We start from the raw sequence: 24,452 nt of genomic DNA on the forward strand, positions 1-24,452 counted from the left end.
TTCAACATGTGTTGCATATCGATATTATCGTCAAATGAGAATCAACACGATGTGTACAAGTGCGGAAACCTATCGTGTCGCTTAATGTATCGTTTTATTATATCGTTAATTTGTTAACATCCCTAACATTAATCGTGTAGCTTGTGAGTTGACAAAAATTTTTGTAGTAGCAATTTTTGCAAATTAAGCCGACGACAAGAAGCTTCACACAATGAGCGAAGGAGCAGGCAATTGGTGTCTTATAGAAAGTGATCCAGGCGTATTTACAGAGCTGATACGCGAATTTGGTAGGTTAAGAATACAGCGCGCGCTTTTTTTTGCAAGAAGACGTGGATGCCAATGCCGGCATCAAATATTGCTATACATTGTTCACATATGAATGAAACGTTTTTCTCCGCTATGTAGGCTGCGATGGCGCACAGGTGGAGGAAATCTGGAGCTTGGACAGTGAATCATTCAAAGACTTAGAACCGATACATGGTCTGATATTTTTGTTCAAATGGGTGCAAGAAGACGAGCCCGCTGGCAAAGTTGTCCTGGATCGGGATCACATATTCTTTGCCAAGCAAGTGATTAACAATGCCTGTGCGACGCAAGCCATACTTAGCTTGCTGTTGAACCTCAATCATGAGGATATTAAACTGGGCGAAACACTTACTAATTTCAAGGAGTTCTGCCAGTGCTTCGATCCCTACAACAAGGGCCTCACACTGAGCAATGCCTCCCAGATACGCACGGTTCACAATTCATTTGCCCGGCAAACGCTTTTTGAGCTGGATATGAAGAATCAAAACAAGGATGAAGATGTCTATCATTTTGTTGGCTATATGCCCATTGCCGGGCGTCTGTATGAGCTGGACGGTCTGCGCGAGGGACCCATCGATTTGGGCGAGATCAAGCCAGACCAAAATTGGATTGATGTGGTGCGACCGATCATTGAGAAGCGCATGCAGCGTTACAGCGATGGTGAGATACATTTCAATCTAATGGCACTGATCTCCGACAGACAGCGAATCTATGAAAAACAAATTGAAAAACTGCTCAATCCGGCTGCCGATGCCATGGACACTGCAGAAGATCGTCAGACTGAAATCAATAGCTTACGCTCGTACATACAGTACGAAATTGAGAAGAAAAAACGATACAAGGCAAGAACAAATTTCAAATCATATTTTGTTGAATAAGTTAATAATTAAACTCTTTCATTGCAGATAGAGAACGTGCGACGCAAACACAACTATTTGCCGTTTATTGTGGAGCTCTTGAAAATGCTGGGCGAGACTGGACAATTGTTGCCCATCTATGAAAAGGCCAAGCAGCGGGCGCTGGAGCGCGAACAGAAAATGAGCAAAAAAGAAACAAATTAATAGGCGTTTACCAACACTCTCTTTAAGAGCAATTCAAAATTGCGCGCGCTAGTTGGGAAAAATATACAAAACATATTCTTATTGATATATTTAAGTAAAACAAATCTTTTTTGTTAAGGCGTCGCGTGTGTGTGTTAGTTAAGCCACCCAAATAAACTGCCTTGTATCGTATTTTAGCTATTTTGTACCCCTCAAAAATGTCTATAAATTGCAAATTAATATTCGTATACAGAAAACATAATTTTGAATCAATGAAATAAAATGTTTCCGTACAATTAACAGAGAAACAAAGCGAGTGATTGGCGTTTTAGTATATAATATATTTGTTTATGTTGTTTTTATAAACTATATATATATATGTGTATATATATATTCACGTATGTATATTGAATTTACAATTGCTATGCTTGGTATTTGATTCTTGCGTTTCCGTTTATATTATTTTTATTATGCATCTATATTGTTTGTTGTATATAAGTATTGTATATAGGAATAATTGTTTTTGTTAATCTTCTATGTTTTTGCTCTACTGTTACTTTCAGTGTTGTGCTTGTTTGTATGTGTGTATGTGTATTTATTATGTATTATAAATGTTTGTTCACTCAACTTATTTTCTATATGCTATAGTTGATGTGTATATGCATATTAGGGAACTTTCTTGGGAGGTCTTTGATTTATTTTTGAATTTTGGTGTTGCACTTATAATCTATCTTAACTCTCTACACTGTATATAGATATATTCATGTATGTATATATATAAACATTTATATTATGCTTGTTTAACTTTTGGAAAACGAAAGGAAAATTATTTTTTTCGGAAACCGAAGCACGATCTACAAATATATATATCTCTATAGATAGGCCAAGAGCTGCCACATGAACTGCTTCCTATTGGATTTCCTATGTTGTTTACTAATTGGAATTGCATTCTAATTACCTTTATGTTAATTTCAATTTGTTACACTAACTTTTTCTCTATGTTACTCATATTTCTTTATAATTTAGCACTTAGTTTTGACTTTAATTACTTAGCATCATTTCGCTTAACACTTTTCCTCATTTTGCGTATAATTTTGTTTGTTTTTGTTTTTATTTTTCGTTTTGAAGACACAACAGTTACTGGTCCAGTTCCAGGAAGTATATTTAATATGTATGCGTGTGTAGGTGTATTTCTTGATGTTGCTGCTGTTATTATTGTTGCTGTTGCTGTGCAACGCTAAGGATTGCTTTTACCGTGGCACATAACTGTATGGCGATTCGCTCTGCTGTGGTGTGGCTGCTGTCAACGCAGCAAAGGCGTGTTGTGGCCGCGGCGCTTGCGTAATCAAAGACTGCTGCGATGCTGTTCCAATGGACTGAGATACTTGGGAAGTAGAATCGAACGTTGTTAGATCGACACTTGTTGCTGTGTAAAATGAGAGGAAAAGGAGAACAAAAATGGGCTTAAAATATGTTCATAACAGTGGTGCAAAAACTACTATTTTTGAAAAATCAGTGCTGTTATTAGCTAATATTTTAAAAAATTATCGAAAGTAAAATTTAACGAACATGGTTTACCAGCCGCATGAAGACGATTATAAAGGTTCTTGCGTTTCTTTTTTAAAAGTGCATCCAAATTGTAGCTATCCGATCCGGCTCTAATAAATTGAAATACAAATATATTATCATTTTAATTCACGGATCTAGGTTTGTTGAATTTGCTCACTTATCCGGTCGGCCATTCCCCAGCAACTCCTTAAATGCCACATATATCTTGTTTAGCGTCAGATTGGATAGCCCCTGGCCCAGATATCGTACAAATTTAAGTTGTTCACATTTGGATAAAGCGCTCTCGTGGAAGTCCAAAAAGGGTCGATGATCGGATATCTGATATTCCTAAATTATCAAACAAAAGTAAATGGAAATCTGTTAAATAATGCGTTTCATTTTAAGGGTCGGCTAGAGTTTTGTTCTATGCTCTAGGAATGAAGGTGAAATTTTGAAAACTACTGAAATTCATAATGAACAATGCCAATGTGTATATATTCATTTATATATAGCCAATTATGGTAGAGGATCGAGGCTCAAGAACAAATCTCCGCTGAACACAACGGCCAAGGGCTCTGGCTGTTTGGGAGGAGCACGTCGTCGATACACAATTGCTCACATTGCAGAACTTGATGAAATTCTCGATGAGTATGCACTTTTCATAATTGCTCAGACATTGCTGGCTACTACTCTGTATACCGAACTGTTTCAATAGCTCCTGCTTCTTGGGCGGCAGGCGGCTGATGTGAGTGCAGACGCCATCTTCGATGCGATGCGTCTCATGCACATTGAAATTCTCATAGATGATCAGCTGTTCCAGCGCACGTGGCGGTGGTCCTAGTGGCGGCAGCGACGGTGGCGGTAACAGGGACATCGATGCCGGCGCCACACAGCCATAGCGTGTGTCCAAGGATTGAGAAGAAGCCGCGGCTGCTGCTGCTGCTGTTACATAGTTGTTAACAGTGTTGCTGCTGTTACTGGTGCTGCTGATACTGCTGTTAAGACTGCTGCTGCTGCTGCTGTTGTTGTTGTTGTTGTTGCTGGTGCTATTGCTGCTGCTGGTGCTGCTATTGCTGGCAAACTCGAGCGTGCCGTCATTGGCGGCCGCCATATTCTTGAGGTCTACAAGAGAGAGTTGCATTTTTATAGAGAGAGAGAGTGAGAGGGAGAAAGGGAACACGACGACCGAATGCTAAAGAAATGTGACGCTTGGCTAGCACAAATGCAGGCGAACGCGAGAACAGGCATAATAAAAAAGTCAACATATTTTTGTTCTTTTTTGCTATGTATGTATATATATGTATATTTGTTGTTGCAAACAAAATTTCGCTTTATATGTTTTGTATATATGTAGAGGTTGTATATATATAATAGTATATATATATTTAGGATGGGTTTTGCACATATATATTATTTGTATCTGGCTTACTAAAATATATATTCATTACTATATATATATATATATATATGTATATGTCTAAATAATATTACTTTCAATAGTTGCGCATTAGCTTGATTCTCTATAATGACAGTTTACATGTGTGTTTTGTGTGTTTGTAATTGTAATAATCTCTTTTCAAGGAATAACATTGCATAGTTCAGGGCGCGTTTATCGTCCAACAATTTAGTCGTATAACATAATACATATTAAAAAATTTGGCAATAAGCGTGTAAAATTAGACTACAAACGAAATACATATGCTATGAGCAAAACAGAAGACTTTGTAAATGGGACAGAGACAACATGATAATAATATAAAATAAAACCGAATGGTGTAAATAGAAGAGTTAAAAGCTAATAATAGTTGCTGGGGCATTCGTTTCGATTAATTTCCTCTTTTTATTTGTAGGTAGCTGGAACCGCCAATGATTGTCAACAGGTGGCGCCATTGCCGCCATATTTGGCGCCACGCCGACGCCAGTCTCACATATTGGGCGGCAGTGCATGTGGCGGCGGCGGTGGCGGTGGCTGAGCTGATGTTGGGGGCGCCGTTGGCGCCACCTGTTGGCCATAGCCGTGTGGCACTGCCATATGAGCGTGCGGATGTTGATGTTGATGCTGATGTGGATGTGGATGCGGATGTGGGTGCGGATGTGCATGTGAATGCGGATGTGGTGGCGGCAGGTTGTAATGCGGATGATGCGGATGTGCGTAGGCAAAGTGATGCGGATGCGTATGCGGATGCGGATGTTGCTGTGGATGTGGATGCGAATGTGGATGCTGATAGTGATGTGGATGCGGTGGCGCATGATGCAGATGCTGTGGATGCTGTTGCTGATGATGATGCGCCGTCAGGGGTGGTCCACGCGTGGGCGTGGATGATTGTTGTTGTTGTTGCTGCTGCTGCTGTTGTTGTTGTTGTTGTTGTTGTTGCAGGTGATGCGATGCATGTTGTTGCATTAGATGCGTATGTGGCTGGCTAACTTGCGTTGTGGGCGTGCCAGGCCTGGGCAGGGGTGTGCCATTGGGCGCTGTTACTAACGGTGACTGCGACTGCGGCTGAGGCTGCGACTGCGACTGCGCTGCTTGCTGCGTGTGTAAATGTGTGCTGCTGTTGCCTGTTGCGTGAGAGTTGTTATTGTTGTTTGGTGTTGTTGGTGTTGTTGATGCGGCTGGTGCTGCTGGGGCTGCTATGGGCGATGATGGCGCTGATTCGCATTGCTCGTGTGTTTGTTTCAACTGTGTGGATGTTGTTGTGTTGGTCTTGTTACTGTTGTTGTTGTTGTTGTTGGTATTTTCGCCTAGTGATTGAAAAGCGTGTGCGTGTAAAAAGAAGTAGAAGAAGAAAAACACAAACAAATTGAAAGTCAAAAATTAAAAAATTATTTCTTGCTTCAGTTTTTTTTTTTCTTCGATTTCGATAGAGAGCAAAGATAGGCAGCCAATTATTCATTTCAGATTTTTTCATTTTCAGTTTTTAGTTTTCTTTTTTCATTTTTCGAGAGAGCGAAACAGAAAGTGCATATGAAGAACCAAAAAATAGTATATATAGAGCAAATGAGAAATGTGAAATGAGAAAAATGCAAAAATAGAAGAAAAAGAACATATCATAAACTTAAAAAAAAATGTAAAATAGAAATTTGGTTTTTGCTTTTTGTGTATATATTTTTAAAATTTAGCACATTTTCGCTTGAAACTATTTTTGAGGTTATTTTTATTTATTTTTCTCTTTTATTTAGCTATATTTATATAGATTCTTTTCGCCTGTCTTTAAATTTTTTCTTCGTTGCTGCATTTGCACTATAAAAATTTTGTATATATTTGGAGAGGGGAGAGAGGTTCAGAGTGTCTTACCAGCTGTTGTGTTGGCCAGGAAGCGCTTGGTCTTATCGAGTATATAAGGCAGATTGTAGCCATCCTTGGTATAGCTATAGAATATATTTAAAAATATACATATATATACATACATATTTACCGATATGCAGATTGTACACTTACATTTCTGTGCGTTTGGTGCAAAATAGATTTTTAAAATTGCTATAAATGCAGAAGAGCGTAAACGTTGGCAATCCTTGGCCCAAATAGCGTGCGAATTTGATTTGCTCAGGTTTGTTGAGGCCACACTGATTTAAGGACAACCAGGGTCGATGATCCTTAATATCGTATTCCTAAAATATATATAATTTGAAATATATTTCCTGATACTCTTAAAAGTATGCTATATAGTCTGTGATACATCCTTTTTGCACAAGTTGTTTTTTTTTTTTTTTTTTTTTTTTTTTATAATATACATATTACAATTTGTAATAAATTAAATAATTAATAGTCACATAGTCATATTCTGGTAAAAGAAATATGTATATATATAGTCTGCGTACAAATCTTATGCATATAAACTAAACTCTTTGTGACCTCAGAAAGTATTCATTATATGCCTAATCAAACATCCTTTATACTTAGACAAACATTTGTTACTTATGAAACCCGAAGGAAACTTATTTTGTATAAATAAAATATTCATATACCAAGTTTCATTCCAGGAATGAAATCTCTCTTTTAGCTGAACCCCTTTTTTCATACATATTATAAAGCTGAAACTCATTTCCTGCATATAAATGTTTCTATATATTAGATATAGCTTATATACTTGTGTATACCTACATATATTTAGCTAAGCTCAACCACCGAGTGGAAAACACACACACGTGCATTTACATAAATATGTATGCATGTATACATATATACCTATACTAATGCAAATGAAAACTTTGCCCACTACTAATCAAAACTTATAATTCGTGTACAACAAAAAGTTGTAAACGAAAATTTTACAAAAGCCAAAAACTTGCAGACCCCAAAATGCAAACACAATCATAGAAAGGACTCTGCGCCTAAAAGCATGCCATACACACAATCCCACACAAACACATGCAGCCCCATTACCAGCCCCAGCCCCACACGCACACACACTCGCACAATGTATATTTTATAGTGTAAAAATATAAAATAAAGCAAAAACGGGAAAGAGAAAGGCACCAACAGCAGCAGCAGCAGCTAAAGCAAACCCAAATAGAAAAGCAAACAACATTTTCAATGAAGCCATTTTCAACAATGTTGGCGAGAGAAGAGCGGGGTACAAAGTGGAACTTGTGGGAGCTAAAAGGGTTGTCGCCTGCCCATGGGCTTGGGTGTGCATGTGTGTGTGTTTAAAATAGGCGCAGCAGCTTGACGGACGTCTGTGTCCGTATTCGTGTCTATGTGCCTGTGCCTGTGCATGTGTGTTTGTGTGTGTGTGTGTGTACTTTGAGAGAGTCAACAAGCATCGCCGACTCGTGCTCGTGAGCTCGTTCGTCGACAGCGACAGCGACGTCGACGTTAAAACTTATCAACATCCTCATAATCAGCGCGACGCCAACGTTACCCACCCAAAGCATCAGCCTGCCGACTTCTAAGCATATATGGCAACGCTGTCGAAAATGCCCACATGGGTGTGTGTGCATGTACTTATAACTGTACATGTGTATGCATGTGTGCATACATTTGGGGTTTTGATTATGTTAAAAATCAATAGAGCAAAAAGGAGTGACGACGCCCAGCCACTGGATACAAGCATGCTGCAGCAGTAGAATGAGCACAATGAGGAGAAGGAGGTGTGGAACAAGTCAAATTTACCAAAATACTTAAAGCTTGACTTTATGATGGTGTGTGTATGGGTATGTCAAATTATGACCGAAAGAGAGAAATTCAGACCACGAGCAACCAATTCAACGCCTTTTCAATGATGACAGGCCCCTTCAGAGGTGTTGGCCGTGAAGAGGGCAGCGTGTCGGTGACGACTCATTAACAGCAGCATGCGTGCAAGAGAGAAAGAAAAAGGAAGAAAGACCACAAAAATGAGAGAGTAATATAGGTGAGAGAGAGCCGAGCTTGGCTGTCAAGCCAAGTGTTGCTGTTGCTGTCTCTGCTTGATTGTTTTGGCTGCAGCGATGTGTGGGCGGAAACGGGAGGGGTAGCGTTTTGTGTGTTTACATTCCTATAGCCGCTTAACTGTTTCAAAAAAAAAAAAAAAAGAAAAAAGTAAAAACAAAAGAGAAACAAGCAGAAAGAATGAAGGCAGCAATAGCAATGTGTTGCGGCATTGTGCTCTTGCTTTTCCTTTTATTGTTTTGACTGTTGCTTTTTTTTTTACTTCTTTTTTGCAACTTATTGACAGCACGCAGACTGTTTGTGTTTGTGCGTGTCTGTGCGTGACGTATCCTGCCCAGCTCTCTGGCTTCGTGTGCGTGTGTTTGTATGTGGCTGCGTGTTTATGTGTGGCGGCTTGCGGTTGTTGTCTGTGGTGTGTGTGAGTTCTGTCTATGCGTGTGTGCGAGCGGTGTGATGCAGCTTGTTGTTGTTTTTATTGAGACAAGTGTGAATTGTTTTTCTTTCTGTTTCTGTTTTCCTGCTTGTGCGTGCAACAACAGTTGTTCGTGCTGCCGTCGCCCGACAATGATTTTTTGATTTTTGAGGGTTGCGTGTGCGCCCCAGCGTGCTTACGTGTGCGTGTGTGTGAGGGGAGGCAACAATTTTCACACTTTCACTCTTTGCGTTTAACAGGTTTTTAACAACAATTTGAACGACGCACGTGTGAAAAAAGGGTTGCAAACGACTCATTAATTATTGCCCAAATAGTCGTTTGCCTTAACATTTGTAGACGAACTTCTTTGGAGCCTTAATTAATGTGCCCAGTAGAAGGGTAGAACATAACCTCATATTTTGCCCTTCAGCTATAACTATCCATCTGAATTAATATTTATATATGTATGTATGTATATGTTTTACATTTTTGGCAATAATCTGCATATGCTCATACCCTTCCGTGTGACCCCTTGTATTCGCCTCGTTATACAACACTAATTTAATGCGGCCCCAAAGGCGGCAAAAACGACGCATAAACCTAAATATTTTATATCCATCTGAATGTGTGTGCGTTTGAATGTGTGTTGACAGTGGATACAGATACAAATACATATACATATATTATATATAGTCATCATATAAGTTTGGCAAGTACAGTTATTCGTATATAAGTATGTATTTACATTGCAATTTATGTCCGTATGTATGTGTATATAATTTAAAATTATAATCAATGTACATGTATTTCACAGTTGCTGTTTCTGTGTGAGCGCGTAAATTGTGCGAGCCCGAGACATTGTACCTGCCCTAGCCAAACGCCCAACGTCCTGCGGCCCCCTATACGACCCGTTCTCATCCGCAGCTGAAGCTGCTGTCCCTTACACACCCAAAAATGTATATGTATGTTTACATACATACACACAGATTGGCAAACTTATTGCATATGTGTATTGGTGACTGCGCTGCTACTGCATGCGCATTTAGTAGCCTTCAACGACGCCGCTAGGGTACCACACACCTAAAATGTACATATACATATAAACAAACATACACATATACACGCATACATACATAAAGGACATACGAAGGCAACTCAATGGACAGTCCAACAAACGCCCCAAGTAACTTGATGATTGTATATATGTATGTAACACAAGAGAGAATGTGTAAGAGTATGTGTGTGTGAGTAAGAGAGAGACAGAGAGAGCGAGAGAGAGAAAGAGAGGGGCGCATATACAATTACTCAATAGCGCCCGCTTGAGCTTTTTGGGGGTTGCCAGACCCACTTACCCACACATAACTATACACACACACATACATATACAAAACTTTGTAGTTTGAGCAGGCAGCTATCGCTGCCACTACCACCGCCACCGCCTGTTCCGCTGCCACTGCCGCCGACGATGCTCCCTGTAAGTAAAGTTCTTACTAGCAAAGGAGTGAACGCTGGCGCGAGTATGAGAGAGAGAGAGCGCGCAACAATTTTGAGTTAAACTGGAAGGGAGAGCAGAACGACAACATCAAAGCTAGGCATCTTAAAACTAAAATGTTGTAATAGCGGCCGAAGGGCCGAGAAAGCAGCCATGTTGAAATAAGGTTAGGCTCTAGCTACTGCTCATGTTGTTGTACTTGCTCTTGTTGTTGTTGCTGTTCCTGTATTATGCCATCAATGCCGTTTTGTACATAGTTTGAGTGTGTGGGTTGTGCGGGTGCTGCTTCGACCAAATCTAGTTGATTCTGTATGTGTGTGGCTGTGTGTGTGTGCGTTCCGATAAAGCTGAGCGTAATGAGCATGTGTCAGTGTGTGAGAGTTGGGAGGGTTGCCTAGCATAGTGTTGAAAAGGCGCCAAATGTGTTGGAGTGAGTTGTCTGTATATATCTCTGTATATATATATATATATGTGTGTTTACATACAAATGTACATGCTTATGTTTGGCTGTATGTAGGTGTTTAGAATACACAGGCACACATTGGTGCCACACATGATTACAGTTGTATTTGTATGCTGAATTTGTGGTTGGCCCCGCTCTGTCGACGCTGGCGTCTCTGCTGCTGTTATTACAATTTATAATGACATTCGTTGGGTGAGCATGTGTGTGTGCGTGAGGGAGTATGGGTTTGATATATGTACATATGTATGTATGTGGGCGGCATATAATAGAGTGAGAAATGCGCTTGTGTAAAGGATATGAACGGTGTATCCGCGTTATGAATATATATATGTAAATATATATGCATATATACGTATATATTCAGATGTAGGTATATGTATATATATTTATATAAGTGTCGTATGTATATTCTGTATATGTTAGTGAAAATCAAATTCTATTCATATATATATTTGTATCTGACATATGTACTATAATGACAGAGCGAATGTTGAACAGTAATTGAAATTGAAAAAATAAATGAATTTCATATTGTTGGATTTGTTTAATTAAGCTATCTGCATCTGCATATATCTATAGAATTTTATGAAAAGAACAGCTGTTGTCTAGTCTATGTGGTCTTTATATATTATATACCAAGTTATTTAACAAACTCACCTCGCAAAATTTGATGAAATTTTCGACCACAATCGATTTATCCGTCAATGTCATTTGGCCCGTGAATCGTACGCCCAACTGCTTGAGGGTATCTTTCTTCTTTGACGGCAACTTGTTCATGTGCTGGAAGATGCCCTCCTCCACCTTATGCGAGGGGTGCACATCGAAGTTCTCCTTGATCACAAAGCTACCCAGAAGCTTGGGCGCGCCACCAGCGCCCGAAGCCGCCGAGCATCCAGATCCACCCAACAGTCCACCGAATTCTGCTGCACTGCCGCAATGCTCCTCCGAGGAGGTATTCGAGTTGGAAGCATTCAGATGGGAGCTGGGAAAGGCGAGTAGCTCCAGGGAGGACGACTCTTCTGAATTGGAGCCATTCGAGCCGTTCGAGGTGCTCGTCAGGTGTTGCAGCTCAAAGATTGTTTGCTTCGAATCGTGATCGAAGACGGCGTCCAGGGCGGAGGTGCTGGCGTCCAGGCTGTTGGAAGAGCGCGATACGGAAGACAGCAGCGCGGCAACTTTACGTGAAGCCGAACGTGATTTTTGCGATGGGTTTGCCGAGTCCAGATCCAATAAACCCACACTGCAGCCACCATTGCCACCAGCACCACCAGCGATAGCGCCCCCTGGCGGCGGTGTTGCAATCCTGCCCGCTCCAATCAATTTACTGCTCTTCTCTGCCGGTGCTGCCAATGCTGCGCTGTCAACTGCATCGCTGCTGACGTTGACGCCGACGCCGACGGAGCTATTGCTCCCACTGACACCGCTGCTGCTGCCGCTGCTAGGCGTAAAGTCTGTGGAGTGACGCAGATATTTGATAAACTCAAAGGAACCATCGAAATGCTGAGCGTTGGCAGCAGCGGCAGCGGCGGCGGCAGAGGCGGGCACGTGTCCGTTTGGCGTTGCCACCGCTGTCGGCCAACGGTTGCTGGGCAACGGTGTGCTTAGCACTGCCGGCGTTTCCGCAGCTTCCCGCTGCGCCGACTGCAACTGCAATGTCGCTGCCGTCTCAAATCCGAGCTCTGCGCCTCCGACGCCGATGCCATTTGTGCATGAATACTGTGATTGTGGTTGTTGTTGCTGCTGCTGTTGTTGTTGCTGTTGCGTTGACTGAGCAAACACTTGAAATTCTTCGAAATTCGAGCATTTCAGCTCGCCATTGCTCAAGTACTTGGAAAACTCTGAAGGATCGTTCAAGGAGTTGAGAAAGAATGAGCTAAAATTGCTCGATATGCAGGACATTTTTAATATTATTTTTTCTTCTCTCAGTTGTTGTTGCTAATACTGTATATATATAACGCTTATAAATATATATGTGTATATATGTATGTATTTATTTATTATATTTTGTTTAAAGCTGCTCCTTTTGCTTAATTATAGTAGTAGTTGTTGTTGTTGAAAATGATGGCACATTGAATGTTGTTGTTCACTTTTATTTATTTGCTGCTGCTTAATTTCTTTTTCTTCTCCGTTTGCTTTTTATTTGCGCAGCCTAACTGTTAATAATTTACACACACACGCACACATACAGCTGCATATCTGCGCTGCCGCGGCCACTGCGCTGCTACTGCTGCTTGCTGATGTTTCGAAATTTACTTTTAGTTTTCCATTTCCAGCGTTTTTCTTGCGTTCATATTTTATTACAATTTTCCCCCACACACACACTCACAAGAAAAACATTACTTGCACATGTGTATATATATATATATATATGTGTGTGTGTGTGTGTATGTGTATATAAATTTTTCTTCTTATTATAGCAAAAGCAAAGTGTAATTTATTATTCTTATAGCTCGCTCCGCTGCTGCCTCTGCCTCTGCCTCTTTCTCTTTCTCTGCTTCTCTCACTGCCTTTCGCTCCTTGAGACGGCGACGCGGCCTTTTCACCGTATGTGGTCGCTTCTTGTTGTTGTTGCTGTTGTAGTACTGTCTTGGCTAGCATGTGCACATGTGTGTGTGTATGAATATCTGTGAGTGTGTGTGTGTACGTTCAATTGCCTGCCACTGCCATTGCCCCTGCTCCACACTCAAAACTATCGCGGGCTCTTTCGCTCACACACAAACACATAGCATATGCACTGCTTCTGCCAACGGCGGCTGTGGCGCGTGTGTTGCCCTGCAAATAGGCGGCGATTTCAAACTGGTCTCTGGGCCCGTCTTTTGGCTATCTTATTATAATAATTCTTTTTTCGATTGCTTTATATTTTTGCACTATTTTTCACTTGATTATGCTTCCTTCTTCGTGATATATCGTTTCAAAGCATATATGTATATGTACACACACACACATTCACGTACAATCAAAAACATAAGTTAGCGAGGTGCGGTCGCGACGTTTTGGTTTATATTTCGTTTTCCTCTTACTTTACTTTCAAAACAAATGCCGCCCATACGTTGTGTTGTGCCGTCGCCTAGCGGAAAACGGACAACGGAAAATCTTCTGTTGTATTTTCACCGCTGCCTAGTGGGAGCAATGCGACGTAACCGTACCGCACTCGAATGAGAACTGAGCGGAAAACTGAGCGCGCTAGTTAATCTGTGCATGTTCTCTCTCACCATCTCAAAGCATGTTCGCTCTCTATCTCTCTCTCTCTCTCTCGCTCTTTCAGTGCGCTCAAAACATGTATGTGTGCGTTCGTGTGATTGAATATGTGTGTGTAGCGCGCGCTCCTTGTAGTTGTAATCAAAATCAGTTGTTCGTTGTAGTTGTTGCTGATTTGTTGTTGTTGTTGTTGCTGTTGTTGTAGTTGTTGTAGACGTGCCTCAGCGACTAGGAAACGTGTATTTCTTCCTGTGACAGGCTGTTTTTGCTCTTTTTAACCCTTCCATATAAACCTGATTTAATCTTTGATTATTATGCCTGCTTGCGTCGTTGTTGCTCTTGGCGCTGCCTCTGCGGCTGCTGCTCTGGAGGATTATGGCTGCCTTTCCTTTGCTATTTTCGAAAATTCCACTAAATTATCCGTTGTGTTGACTATACATACGCTTGTATGTGTGCAGGTAAAACAGTTCATTTGCCTAGAGTTGCCATACACTGCAACATTTAACGAGACCACCTGGAAAGCAGAAAACATTTTTTCTGTATTAGTTGTTTCTTATTTTTGGTATTTTTCATTTACAATATTTTCGTAAAACGCCGCAAGCTAGTTCGACACATTAAAAAAAAATGGTTTGCAAGCGAGAACAACGGAGCAGGTAGCAGGTAAAGAGATACTCAAGGCCACAACAAAAACATAAAGCATGGCTGCAATTTGCGCATGCTGACAACCCTGGCAGAGTCACTAAATAGGATAAGCACCCACACATCCCTCCTCTCGCCCCTCTCCCACTCTCCTACTACTGACTTAAGCCGCAGCGCGACTTTTAGCAAAAATTTATGGCCATTTAAAATTTGTGCAAAGAATTTTTATAGTTGTTTTATGCATATACATCCATATATATATTAAACATATACATATGAAAAAATTTTTTTTAATATACTATATATACATTTTTGTATACAGCTATGTACATTCGCCTTTTGTTCAATAAATATAATTGCTATTGCAGACGGTTTTAATTATAAATAGAGCGCGGCAGGGAAGTCATCAATTAAGCAAGAAGAAAAAACAAAAAAACATACACTGTGGCTTATTATAATTACCTTTTTGGCTTCTGCTGCTAGTCATGTTTTGTTTTGTTTCTGTTTTTGTTTTTGTTTTTTTTTTTTTTTTTTTTTTTTTGGCACAAGTTTGCATTTAAATTTTTAACGTGCTTTCATTCGACTTTAATAGGCACACAGACACACACTTTATTTCATTTTTCGATGTTACAACACACTTCTCATATGTATGTGGGTAATTTTTCAATTAATTTTAATTATAAACTTAATTAGGAAATCAATGAACGAATGCGAACGGAACAAACAAACACAATTGGGGAAAAGTCGCACCAACAAGTGCGAGCGAGCGAATGCATAACTAGAACGGTGCGGCAACAAAAACAATGACAATAATACTCAAGTGCGCTGCGCATACAGCAAAAGCATCAGCGTTATGTGCCCCCAGTTAGTTTACTGTTTGAATAACATACATATATTGTTGTTGTCGTTGGGCAGGAAAGAACGGATGGCAAAACAGAAATGTTGTTTAACATAATACGCCACAATAACAGGAACTGTTACGAGCCACTTTGCAACTGCTGTAAATAAAATATGTTTCAGCTCAACGACAAAATTAAATTAAAGCTGAACCCACATTTATCTATTTATATTTATTTTATGTTATACACTTAATTTTTCATTAGTGATTTAAATTTAATATTTTTAATTTTTTTTTTAAATTACAAACAGCTGGATAGGCGCATGATAACAAACCCAATCGATAGCTATCGATAGTATCTTATCATGGATAGGCGCAAAACGTGCGCAAACCACAATAAGTAAAAACTCTTCACAATGAAGTTTATTATAAAAAGTATTAGTAAAAATTCCGGACGCCTTGGTCAGTTGCGGATTAAGGACAGCAAGGAGTTACAAACGCCGCTACTGCTGCAAACAACAAAAGGCGGCAGCATTCCATACTTAAGCGCCGATGTTTTCGGAATGGTCACCCAGGAGCAACAAGTGCTGCAGTTGACATTATGCACCATGGATCAAATGGCCGAGTCTTTGGCACAGTGGAACCGCAGCCTGGGCGCCTATGTAGGCTATCCGGAGTGCAATACAGTGTTGCTGTTGCGCGATCCATGCGAAGCCACACCAACGGGTGGCAATGATCGGGATGTGGTTCCACTTTTCACACGACGAGGCAAGGAGTCTTTAACCGCGGAACGTTATTTGCAACTGGTGTCCAGTTTTGCGCCGGATGTGTATCAGGGCTTGTGCGATGCCGACACTAATCAAGATAGCACCAAGAAGCGGGTACAAAAATCGGTGGATCGAACCGAACGTTTTATGGAACACTGCTACAAGCAGCACAGAGAGCTTGATAGATTGAAAGACTCGACGCTTCTTGCGCCAATTGTGGGCGGCTACAACACATATGCCCGCACACAGTCCATTAAGCATGCACGCGAACAGCCAAAGGGAAGCTACGGTGGCTACATATTTGAGGGATTCCACACCAATGGCTTACCTGCTACGAGTCTGAGCCCATCACAACTGCTGCCCATTGTTGAGCATTGTGTGCAACAGATTGAGGAGGAGTTGCCACGCCTGATGCCAGGTCCTTTAACACCTGTGCTAATGTTGGAGCTAATACGCCTGGGCATCGATATATTTGATACCTCCTACGCTTACTGCGCAGCCGTCAATTATAAGGCGCTGACTTTTAGTTACACTATTGATAAGGAGGAGCATTCTGTATTTCTAGATGTTACGGATGAGGCGATTAGGGAGGAGTTTAAGCCTATGCTAGAAGGTTGCAAATGCTTGGCGTGCCAGAAACATACGCGCGCCTACGTGCATCATCTATACAAGACGAATGAGCTGCTGGGTCCGATTCTGCTAATGATGTAAGAATGAACCGGCTTTTATTTAGTTTTGTATTGACATATTTTTATTTGACCAAACAGCCACAATTTGCATCATTACATGGGCTTCTTCGATGTGATACGCCAGAGCATAGCAATGGATCAATTGCCATTACTTCTGGATTATGTGAGACGCCAAAATATGCCAAACGATGTCAACTATTGCATTGAACCCAATACCAAAGTAGCGGGTAAGGCAGCCATGGGCAAAGGAGTTATCACAGCAGCCAATTAGCTGTCTTACATGATTAAAGGCATAAAATAAAACTTGGACTACTTGAAATATCTTTATATCAAAATAGGCCATAGAGTGCTGTTGCTGCCATCGATGATGCGTTTTGTCTGCCTGTAAGCCGTTTCGAAAGCATCGCCAGTCAGATCCTTGATTCTATCGATCACTACTTGCTCTGTCAGATTCTGCAGTTTCTCCTCATCTGCAATAGTATATAACAATCGATTTAGTGGTATATATAGTGCTATCTACCATCTATCTACTTACCACCCACAGGCAGAAAGCCGACCAACTCACAGAAGCCAACATTGAATATGCATGCATCCTTGTTTACACAATATTTCGATCGTACAAAGAGGAATACACGCAAATCGTTTGTTTGCCGGTCGTGTGTCATGAATAGATTGTGTGGCAACTGGTTGTTGCATAGCCATTCCGTGATTTGATGAATTTGCTGAACCTTTTCCCTCACATCCTCATCGCTGTCCCTTCCGCCAATCACAAAACAAATCGCTTCTGTGGGCTCCTTGTTTTTTAGGCGATAAACATAGTTTCCTGCCAGAGGCTTCAGTTCCACATTGTCGATGTATAGCTTGCGTGGTATGTGCAGCAGATGAAAATGCAGATGATTCACTGAAGCCAAAGCACCTGGACTATTATAGCCCAGTCGCATATTTGGATCAGTGATATTCCGCATGAATGTAATGCAAAAGTTGAGCGCCGAGCAGGTGATTCGTTGAACTAGTTCCTTTTTCACTTCCGGGCAGATGAGCGTGTGATATTTGGTAATGGGACTCTTGTTGATAATCATCTGCACCTCGGCGTTGTCTCTCTCTTCATCGATAGTCATCATCACCTCCATTGCATCCACTTTGTTAAAATTAAATTGTTTGGGCCGAAATGTGGGACTTAAGCTCTCTATGGTTTGTGGCACGCGTCTTTTCAATGTGCGATCCGCATTTAACTGAAAAACAAAATAAACAAAGTAATAATTATTGCTAAGATTACTTGGACACTCACCTCTGCATAGAAACCACATTTGCCTGGCAGTTTGCGTCCTGGCCTGGACTCTTGTAGCTGATAGGCAAATAGGCCGGGGATATCGTGCAATTGCATCCAGCGCACTTTGAGTGCATTTAAATAATGTTGCGCCTTGGAATCCAGTGTCGACTCGTACTTGGCCTTGCTAACATGTCGTGTACGTTTCTTTGGCTCCATCTCACCAACAATAACGGCGAATTGCAGCAGGGCTACCACACTAAAAAACTGCCTGTTGCTTTTGATTGCCTTGGATGCAGTCTCTCTGACATTTTCATATAATGCACGGGAAAAAATATGATTTTGGCTTAAAATTTGTTTGACCGTGTGAAATATCCAAGACATGTTGGTAACTAACGAAGCCTAAATAAATAAAAATGATTGTAATTAATCAATTTGTATACATTTTGATGAATGCGACAACTCTAGAGATGCCAGCTGTTTAGTTTTTGTTTTGATTTTCTTATTAGATAAACAAATTCTTGATTGTAAATTATGGAAAACATTCAATTTGTACGCGGTTCCTGTGAACGCTTTTGTCCCGATGGAGAAGCTAAAATGTAAGCAAAGATTAGAAGTTGGTGTTTAATCTTGAATATAGTTTTTCTTTAAAGGCGCATACAAAAGAAATTGCTGAACTACTTTGAATACAAAGATGGTCAAAAACATGTACCCGGCGTTTTGGTCAAGGAGTTTACGCGTTCCGCTGCCGATGCAAAGGTGCCAAAAGCCAAGGATATGCGTACTGAGCTTTGCCTAACGAGAACGGTTGAATATCTGCTTAAAGAGTAAGAATCCTTGTTATTGGCTTAATGTTGGAATTCATTTAAAATCTTTTAGCATATTTATGGATGAACGTAAGCCCTATCATTTCGTCTATGATTTTATATTCGATCGGTTGCGAAGTGTGCGGCGGGAAATAGTCATACAGCAGTACAATCCCCGACAAACCATTTGTCTTATTGAGCCGATGATCATGTTTATGGCTTACAGCCGCTATCGCCTGTGTGAGGACCCAATCGATAAATTTGATCCGAAAATCTGCAATCAGCATTTGCAGGAATGCCTAAATGTTGTACTCTGCTGTTACGATGAGCTGGATGAGGAGGCACAAAGTATGAATGAGAAGAAGCCAACCATACGTGAGGCAGAGCGACGTTACTTTATTGAGGCACTGTATCAAATTTTCAACTTGGGTACACCAGAAGCTCTAGTTCGCGGGTTAATGCTGCCCATCCAAGTACGAGAGAACGAAATCTTTAAGTTGGCGTTTAGCATCTGTCTGAACTATCATCAAGGAAATCTTTATCGTGTCATTAAAGGTCTGCCGAAATTGCCGCATATCATTTGTGCGGTGGCTGGAGCAAAGCTACAGACAATACGAAGGTAAATTTGTAACTAAAACTTTACATATGTATGTATACTCATGTATGTACATATTATTATTGATTTTATTTCTATGTTTACTCTCAGACGCCTTTTGGAAATATTTACGCATGCCTACAATAGCAAACAGCTTACGGTACCGACTGCGTACTTGTTGCATTTGACTTTGCTAGAGCCTAAATCGCTTACTGAACAATGTAGACATTATAATATAGCCCAGACTCCCGATCGCAAGGCAGTGCATTTTATTAAGACTGAATTTAAGATCGATGCTGAGACAATAAAAGCGCATCGAGAAACTTTTATTGATCAGAAATTGTCTCGTATTTATCTGCCCGAGGTATTGCTATTAAAGAAATTGTGGATATGATCTCATTTTGTATAAGTATTTAATTAATTAAATGCATCTAAAAGTAGCCATTTAGTTTTCATTTAATAGCCGGTCTAAGAGGCGGTTCGTGAGGCAACCCTGTTATAGTATTTATCGTTATCGACTATAATTAATAATAATAAATAATAATATACGTAATTAAAACTGCTGCTGACTGGGCTACATATATAATCGGCACTTTTTTTGTCGCGTTATTTAAAATGCAGAACATTAATTAATTACAGTTCACAGCCCCCGGCTGGACGCTGTTGTACACACATATGTATACATAAAGCGCGCGCAGGGCTGCATTTTATTGTTATCGGTTTGCTGTCACTAACACCAATAAAAGTTGTACGCAAGAGAAAGTGCTTGAGCCATTTTGGAAAATACAATTCCGCCATATTTACCGGCAAAATTCAAAATATTTACATTGCTAATAAATATTTAGCGGCACATCAACAAGATTGTGCATTAAACGGGCCGTGTGACAACGCGAACGGACCAAAAAACGACAAATTTGACAGACAACGTCTGCCACTGCCGCTGCTGTCGTCGACGCAGCGCCCCACGCACCGATGTCAATAGGGCAGCAGTAGAGAATACAAACAACGCAAACAACAGCGACTGGCAACGAAATTGGCCATCGGGTATGTTTAATGATATTCTAAAATGATTTGCTCTCTAATTGGCAATTTTCAGTGGGCCCCAATCTACAGACGTATATACACACGAGCGCGCGCGCCTACATATACAACAACTTGTACACACAAACACATACAGACGCGCGCAGTCATACAAACACACACACACATTGAGGCGTACGTGAACGAAACAAACACGCCAAAACGATGACAAGTCATCATCAAGGCGGCAATTTTCAAGCCAGAGCACCGCCAATCGTTAAAAATCTATCACTGGCCGCAGCCGCAGTGCCGCTGCCGCTGCCTCTGTCGCTGCCGTTGTCCCTGCCGATGTCGATGTCTGCCTCCTCATCCTCCTCCTCCTCAGTGCACAATCACAATACAAACACAACGTCGCCGTTGTATTTCACACACGTTCTGCCTCCGACGACGGCAATTGTGGAGAATCAGCATCCGTACAGCACCGACCTGGATGGTACGGAACACATGGCCAGTGCCGGAGACAACGAAAGTTTCTTGATTGAAGAGATCATTGATGATTATGATGAAGATGCCAATATTGTTGTAGATACTGGCGAGTTTTTCGTATCTGGCGATGTCTACGAGTTCTGCTCGGTGGACCGCATAGATATGGGCATGGCCACAGCAGACGCTTTGCCGCCGCCAATAATAATGCAGCAACAGGAGCAGGATAGCGATGATGAAGATGATGGCCAAGAAGTGGATGGTGAGATGCGATTATCATCCGGAGACGAAGAGGATGAAACGCCGATCATGCAACGCGATACAAATGCCTTTGAAATAGCCTCAGAAATGTTAACAACAATTGAATCAACAGCAGCGACTATTAAAGAGGAGCAGCTGGAAAATGACTACTATATGAAGTCCGCAGATGATTCCAATAGCTGCCACGTACAGGATTTTAAGCCATTTGGTAGACCGCAACGTCATGGCAATAACGTAATCAGCAGCCATAATAATCACATCAATGGCCATGGCAATGGTCATGGCACTGCGAAGCGTTGGAAGCAGACGAAAGTGCCTATACGAATCACACAGGATCAGTTTAATGTGACGCTCTGGTCATCGCTCAATTCGGAGGATGAGGATGAAGAGGAATTGGATTTGGATGAGCAACATGCAGCCGATCAGCAGGCACTGTCAGCACCTCAAGTAATCAGCAGTACAACGAATAGAACTAACGAAATGCCAAAGCTAATCATTGACGAGCATATGATGCATCACGATGTGCTCAGCGACGGCATCGGCAATGAGTATGTCATATTGCCGGATCCGTTCAGTGCGGCTGCTGTCACTGACGTCGAGGAGGTGGTGAATGCATTTATGGCCGACGGAGATGATGTGAAGGAGCAGGAGGATGAGGAGGACAGCCAATCGCTAAGCGAACAATATCAACTGGATGAGGCTTATGGCAGCATTGAATTAATTGAGAATATGCCACAACCTGTTGAACTAATGGCAGCGCCCGTAACAACGCCTGCAACAGCACCAACAGCAGCAGGAGCAGCCGTGGCAGTAGCAACAAAGGCAGTGCCCAAGCTGGTGCTGCAGAACAGCAGCACTAATATTCGGCTGAAAACAAACAATAATAATGTGAACAATAAAGCGGCGAAACGTCAGTTGACCACGCAACCTCCGCCTCTGGTGCCAGCAAATAACAGCAACAACAGCAACACTAACACCAGCAACGGCAGCGGTAGCGGCAGCAGTAGTTGTGCTAATGGACAGCAACAGCAATTAAATCAACGTGCTGCCGCAGTATCCACAATGCCGCCAACGGATGAGGATGAGGAGCCAAAGTTTCGGTGCACCCATCGTGGCTGTAATAAGGAATTTCGGAATCACTCGGCCATGCGTAAGCATATGCATACGCACGGACCGCGCGGCCATGTGTGCAACGTCTGCGGCAAGAGTTTTGTGGAGAGCTCAAAGCTGAAGCGCCATCAACTGGTGCACACTGGAGAGAAGCCATTCGAGTGCACGTTCGAAGGCTGCGGTAAACGCTTTTCGTTGGATTTCAATTTGCGCACGCATGTGCGGATTCACACTGGAGATCGGCCGTATCATTGCCCCATCGATGGCTGCTCCAAGTGCTTTGCCCAGTCCACAAATCTGAAGTCCCACATGTTGACGCACACGAAACCCAAACGCAAATGGCCTCGAGCCCCGCAGGTGAGCAGCAAATCTCCATTGGTGGCGCGATACGGACGGCTGGAATTTGGCGAGGATCCCACGCTGGTATATGTGGAGTCCAACGAGGAGCTGGCGTCGGTGCTGCTGGATAGCACGTCGACACCTTCCTAACAAGCAATGCCGCTGGCTGTCGTGATCTGAATTTGGGATGCAACTAGTAGCTTCTGTGTGTGTCTGTACAGTTAGTTGTAAGGAACTGCGTTAGTTATCTAAGCGGGCTTTGGCACAGAACGGGTTTAGGGCAGAGCAGAGGAGCACATGGTGCCCCAAGTCTGCTCTAAGCTCAACTGCTGTTTGCTACTTGGCCCACAAACAAACAAACAAAAAAAACTAGCTGCTAAGTTTTAATGCTATCGAGAATTATAAGTTTTGATGAAGTTGATTGGAATGCCCGGCACGATGGTCAAAAAGTTATAGAATTTAGTTTTTTGTATGCGTTTAAGTATAAAGTATGTAAGCCCCTACAATAGATCCCCAACAACTCTCCCTCCCACCCAGTCCCACACCTTTCCCTAGCATCTAGCTTCCCGAATCCTGCTGTGAAATGCTATTAGCATTTTGATTCTAATCGTAAATCTTAAATGTGCGGCCACTCGAATAACAAAAGGCAGTACACAACTTTTCTATAAAATCTTACAAATACAATTACTATTTAATACACATAAACATTTAATAACAAATAGGCTATATATATTTTTGTAATGAAATTGTAATATTTAGTGCATTGAAGTGCAAAAGTAAAGTATATAAAACAAAAATCAAACAAACAAAAAACAAACTGAGATAACGTTATTTAATTGCCCATGGCTCGATAAAAGGCTTATCGTAGATTGCGTATGGACTATTTGGTAAAGAATGATATTATCAATGAATTCGAAATTTACAGCTTTTATTTGAACGTGCAATCCTAAAGCTTAATTCTAATTTAGCCTAAAAAGAACTGTGCAATTGGTACTTTAAAGGGCGAATCACATCGATTCCGATCCTTATGCGATATAAAGCTTGGTCACATTTACAGTTAGGCAGAATTTATGCGAGATAGGAATAACGGCGTACGCCGAGTTTATGAGTTTGAACTTGTTTTCCACAAGATATATACATATGTATATATTATGTATTCGCTCTATAGTTAAATTGGACATCGAAGCACTATTTAATAATAATTGGAGAAAGTGTATTAACATCAAAATACTTTTATGTGACTTTGATGTCCGCAGTTTGCGGCACTGCAGGCAAAATGTTTCCAATCGGCGTGTATTTAAATAGATTTCCAGTCAAAGAAAGCAGCACAGAGTAGTTGAAGTACCAGAACACACAGAACAGAATCATAAATATGGCGTCTGTGGAAAATGGAATTAGTGGAAGGAAGGAAGCAGTGGTCAATAATTACTTGAAATGAGCCATGACGAATCACTGTGATTGTTGGTTTATTACTTACGTATTGTTACACGCTCCCATTTTTCCACTACATAGAGCTCAGTCACCTGGTGCCAAATAGAAATGGTCAGAATGATAAAAAAAATATAGATAAATATATTGACATACACACATTTGTATGTGCATGTGTCCACTGTAGCATCACTAAACTAAAATTTAATATCACAATAAATATACATACATATATTACTCACCATTAGATAGCGAAACCACCAGTAATTGGCGAAATTGACAATGTTATTAAGCATATTATCGAATATCAGCTAAAAGCACTTCAAGATCGCAGCAACAAAAGCGGACAACTGTAATTGACTGGTATGACCAATTAATTGTTT

At 41.2% G+C, this 24,452-nt stretch overlaps 7 protein-coding genes across 12 annotated transcripts; 4 read left to right on the forward strand and 3 right to left on the reverse strand.

Moving 5' to 3' along the window:
- The first annotated feature begins 85 nt into the window (after nucleotides 1-85).
- Nucleotides 86-1,662, forward strand: Uch-L5 (ubiquitin carboxy-terminal hydrolase L5). Its single transcript, XM_018006145.2, has 3 exons — nucleotides 86-287; nucleotides 406-1,148; nucleotides 1,212-1,662. The coding sequence occupies exons 1-3, from the start codon at nucleotides 212-214 to the stop codon at nucleotides 1,365-1,367; spliced, it is 975 nt and encodes a 324-aa protein (XP_017861634.1). The 5' UTR covers nucleotides 86-211; the 3' UTR covers nucleotides 1,368-1,662.
- On the reverse strand, nucleotides 189-15,350 carry LOC108612980 (uncharacterized). 6 transcript variants are annotated; one of them, XM_089467175.1, is made up of 8 exons: nucleotides 14,929-15,350; nucleotides 11,287-14,341; nucleotides 6,334-6,503; nucleotides 6,190-6,263; nucleotides 3,514-4,016; nucleotides 3,073-3,242; nucleotides 2,925-3,004; nucleotides 189-2,772 (listed from the first exon to the last, which is right to left on the reverse strand). In XM_089467175.1, exons 2-8 carry the CDS (start codon nucleotides 12,526-12,528, stop codon nucleotides 2,597-2,599), a joined length of 2,415 nt encoding a protein of 804 aa, XP_089323301.1. In that variant the 5' UTR covers nucleotides 12,529-14,341; nucleotides 14,929-15,350; the 3' UTR covers nucleotides 189-2,596. The 6 variants fall into 6 exon arrangements, 4 of the variants coding, with proteins under 4 accessions (XP_089323301.1, XP_089323299.1, XP_089323300.1 ...); XM_089467173.1 differs by having other exon boundaries at nucleotides 2,916-3,004; XM_089467174.1 differs by lacking the exon at nucleotides 14,929-15,350 and adding an exon at nucleotides 14,405-14,521 and having other exon boundaries at nucleotides 2,916-3,004.
- A 285-nt stretch (nucleotides 15,351-15,635) lies between these two features.
- Nucleotides 15,636-17,079, forward strand: LOC108612988 (queuine tRNA-ribosyltransferase accessory subunit 2). Its single transcript, XM_018006136.2, has 2 exons — nucleotides 15,636-16,778; nucleotides 16,839-17,079. Exons 1-2 carry the CDS (start codon nucleotides 15,721-15,723, stop codon nucleotides 17,029-17,031), a joined length of 1,251 nt encoding a protein of 416 aa, XP_017861625.1. The 5' UTR covers nucleotides 15,636-15,720; the 3' UTR covers nucleotides 17,032-17,079.
- On the reverse strand, nucleotides 16,795-18,411 carry LOC108612989 (GDP-D-glucose phosphorylase 1). Its single transcript, XM_018006137.2, has 3 exons — nucleotides 18,049-18,411; nucleotides 17,296-17,992; nucleotides 16,795-17,230 (listed from the first exon to the last, which is right to left on the reverse strand). Exons 1-3 carry the CDS (start codon nucleotides 18,409-18,411, stop codon nucleotides 17,085-17,087), a joined length of 1,206 nt encoding a protein of 401 aa, XP_017861626.1. The 3' UTR covers nucleotides 16,795-17,084.
- A 75-nt stretch (nucleotides 18,412-18,486) lies between these two features.
- On the forward strand, nucleotides 18,487-19,868 carry LOC108612991 (SAC3 domain-containing protein 1). The gene is made up of 4 exons (XM_018006140.2): nucleotides 18,487-18,626; nucleotides 18,681-18,854; nucleotides 18,907-19,452; nucleotides 19,540-19,868. The coding sequence occupies exons 1-4, from the start codon at nucleotides 18,562-18,564 to the stop codon at nucleotides 19,820-19,822; spliced, it is 1,068 nt and encodes a 355-aa protein (XP_017861629.1). The 5' UTR covers nucleotides 18,487-18,561; the 3' UTR covers nucleotides 19,823-19,868.
- Nucleotides 19,869-20,087: 219 nt separating this feature from the next.
- On the forward strand, nucleotides 20,088-23,458 carry phol (pleiohomeotic like). Its single transcript, XM_018006123.2, has 2 exons — nucleotides 20,088-20,472; nucleotides 20,525-23,458. Exon 2 carries the CDS (start codon nucleotides 20,674-20,676, stop codon nucleotides 22,789-22,791), a length of 2,118 nt encoding a protein of 705 aa, XP_017861612.1. The 5' UTR covers nucleotides 20,088-20,472; nucleotides 20,525-20,673; the 3' UTR covers nucleotides 22,792-23,458.
- Nucleotides 23,459-23,552: 94 nt separating this feature from the next.
- Nucleotides 23,553-24,449, reverse strand: ghi (ghiberti). The gene is made up of 3 exons (XM_018006156.2): nucleotides 24,312-24,449; nucleotides 24,119-24,164; nucleotides 23,553-24,020 (listed from the first exon to the last, which is right to left on the reverse strand). Exons 1-3 carry the CDS (start codon nucleotides 24,363-24,365, stop codon nucleotides 23,875-23,877), a joined length of 246 nt encoding a protein of 81 aa, XP_017861645.1. The 5' UTR covers nucleotides 24,366-24,449; the 3' UTR covers nucleotides 23,553-23,874.
- Between the last annotated feature and the right edge of the window lie 3 nt (nucleotides 24,450-24,452).

Source organism: Drosophila arizonae, chromosome 4 (assembly GCF_054131065.1).
Source record: "Drosophila arizonae isolate 15081-1271.41 chromosome 4, UAZ_ARI_1.0, whole genome shotgun sequence".
In the NCBI taxonomy this organism is placed as follows: domain Eukaryota; kingdom Metazoa; phylum Arthropoda; class Insecta; order Diptera; family Drosophilidae; genus Drosophila; species Drosophila arizonae.

Excerpts from the sequence above, each read along its gene's own strand:
- Uch-L5 (XM_018006145.2), top strand. The coding sequence starts at position 212 with ATGAGCGAAGGAGCAGGCAATTGGTGTCTTATAGAAAGTGATCCAGGC. Across the intron at positions 288-405 it reads AGAGCTGATACGCGAATTTG|GCTGCGATGGCGCACAGGTG; the intron begins GTAGGTTAAGAA and ends TCCGCTATGTAG. Across the intron at positions 1,149-1,211 it reads AGAAGAAAAAACGATACAAG|ATAGAGAACGTGCGACGCAA; the intron begins GCAAGAACAAAT and ends CTTTCATTGCAG.
- LOC108612980 (XM_089467173.1), bottom strand. The coding sequence starts at position 12,528 with ATGTCCTGCATATCGAGCAATTTTAGCTCATTCTTTCTCAACTCCTTG. Across the intron at positions 6,504-11,286 it reads ATTTCATCAAATTTTGCGAG|GAATACGATATTAAGGATCA; the intron begins GTGAGTTTGTTA and ends TATATATTTTAG. Across the intron at positions 6,264-6,333 it reads TGCACCAAACGCACAGAAAT|CTATACCAAGGATGGCTACA; the intron begins GTAAGTGTACAA and ends TATATTCTATAG.
- LOC108612988 (XM_018006136.2), top strand. The coding sequence starts at position 15,721 with ATGAAGTTTATTATAAAAAGTATTAGTAAAAATTCCGGACGCCTTGGT. Across the intron at positions 16,779-16,838 it reads GGTCCGATTCTGCTAATGAT|CCACAATTTGCATCATTACA; the intron begins GTAAGAATGAAC and ends TTGACCAAACAG.
- LOC108612989 (XM_018006137.2), bottom strand. The coding sequence starts at position 18,411 with ATGTCTTGGATATTTCACACGGTCAAACAAATTTTAAGCCAAAATCAT. Across the intron at positions 17,993-18,048 it reads AATGTGGTTTCTATGCAGAG|TTAAATGCGGATCGCACATT; the intron begins GTGAGTGTCCAA and ends TTTGTTTTTCAG. Across the intron at positions 17,231-17,295 it reads CGGCTTTCTGCCTGTGGGTG|ATGAGGAGAAACTGCAGAAT; the intron begins GTAAGTAGATAG and ends ATACTATTGCAG.
- LOC108612991 (XM_018006140.2), top strand. The coding sequence starts at position 18,562 with ATGGAAAACATTCAATTTGTACGCGGTTCCTGTGAACGCTTTTGTCCC. Across the intron at positions 18,855-18,906 it reads GTTGAATATCTGCTTAAAGA|CATATTTATGGATGAACGTA; the intron begins GTAAGAATCCTT and ends AAAATCTTTTAG. Across the intron at positions 19,453-19,539 it reads AAGCTACAGACAATACGAAG|ACGCCTTTTGGAAATATTTA; the intron begins GTAAATTTGTAA and ends GTTTACTCTCAG.
- phol (XM_018006123.2), top strand. The coding sequence starts at position 20,674 with ATGACAAGTCATCATCAAGGCGGCAATTTTCAAGCCAGAGCACCGCCA.
- ghi (XM_018006156.2), bottom strand. The coding sequence starts at position 24,365 with ATGCTTAATAACATTGTCAATTTCGCCAATTACTGGTGGTTTCGCTAT. Across the intron at positions 24,165-24,311 it reads GGTGGTTTCGCTATCTAATG|GTGACTGAGCTCTATGTAGT; the intron begins GTGAGTAATATA and ends ATTTGGCACCAG. Across the intron at positions 24,021-24,118 it reads ATGGGAGCGTGTAACAATAC|ACGCCATATTTATGATTCTG; the intron begins GTAAGTAATAAA and ends CATTTTCCACAG.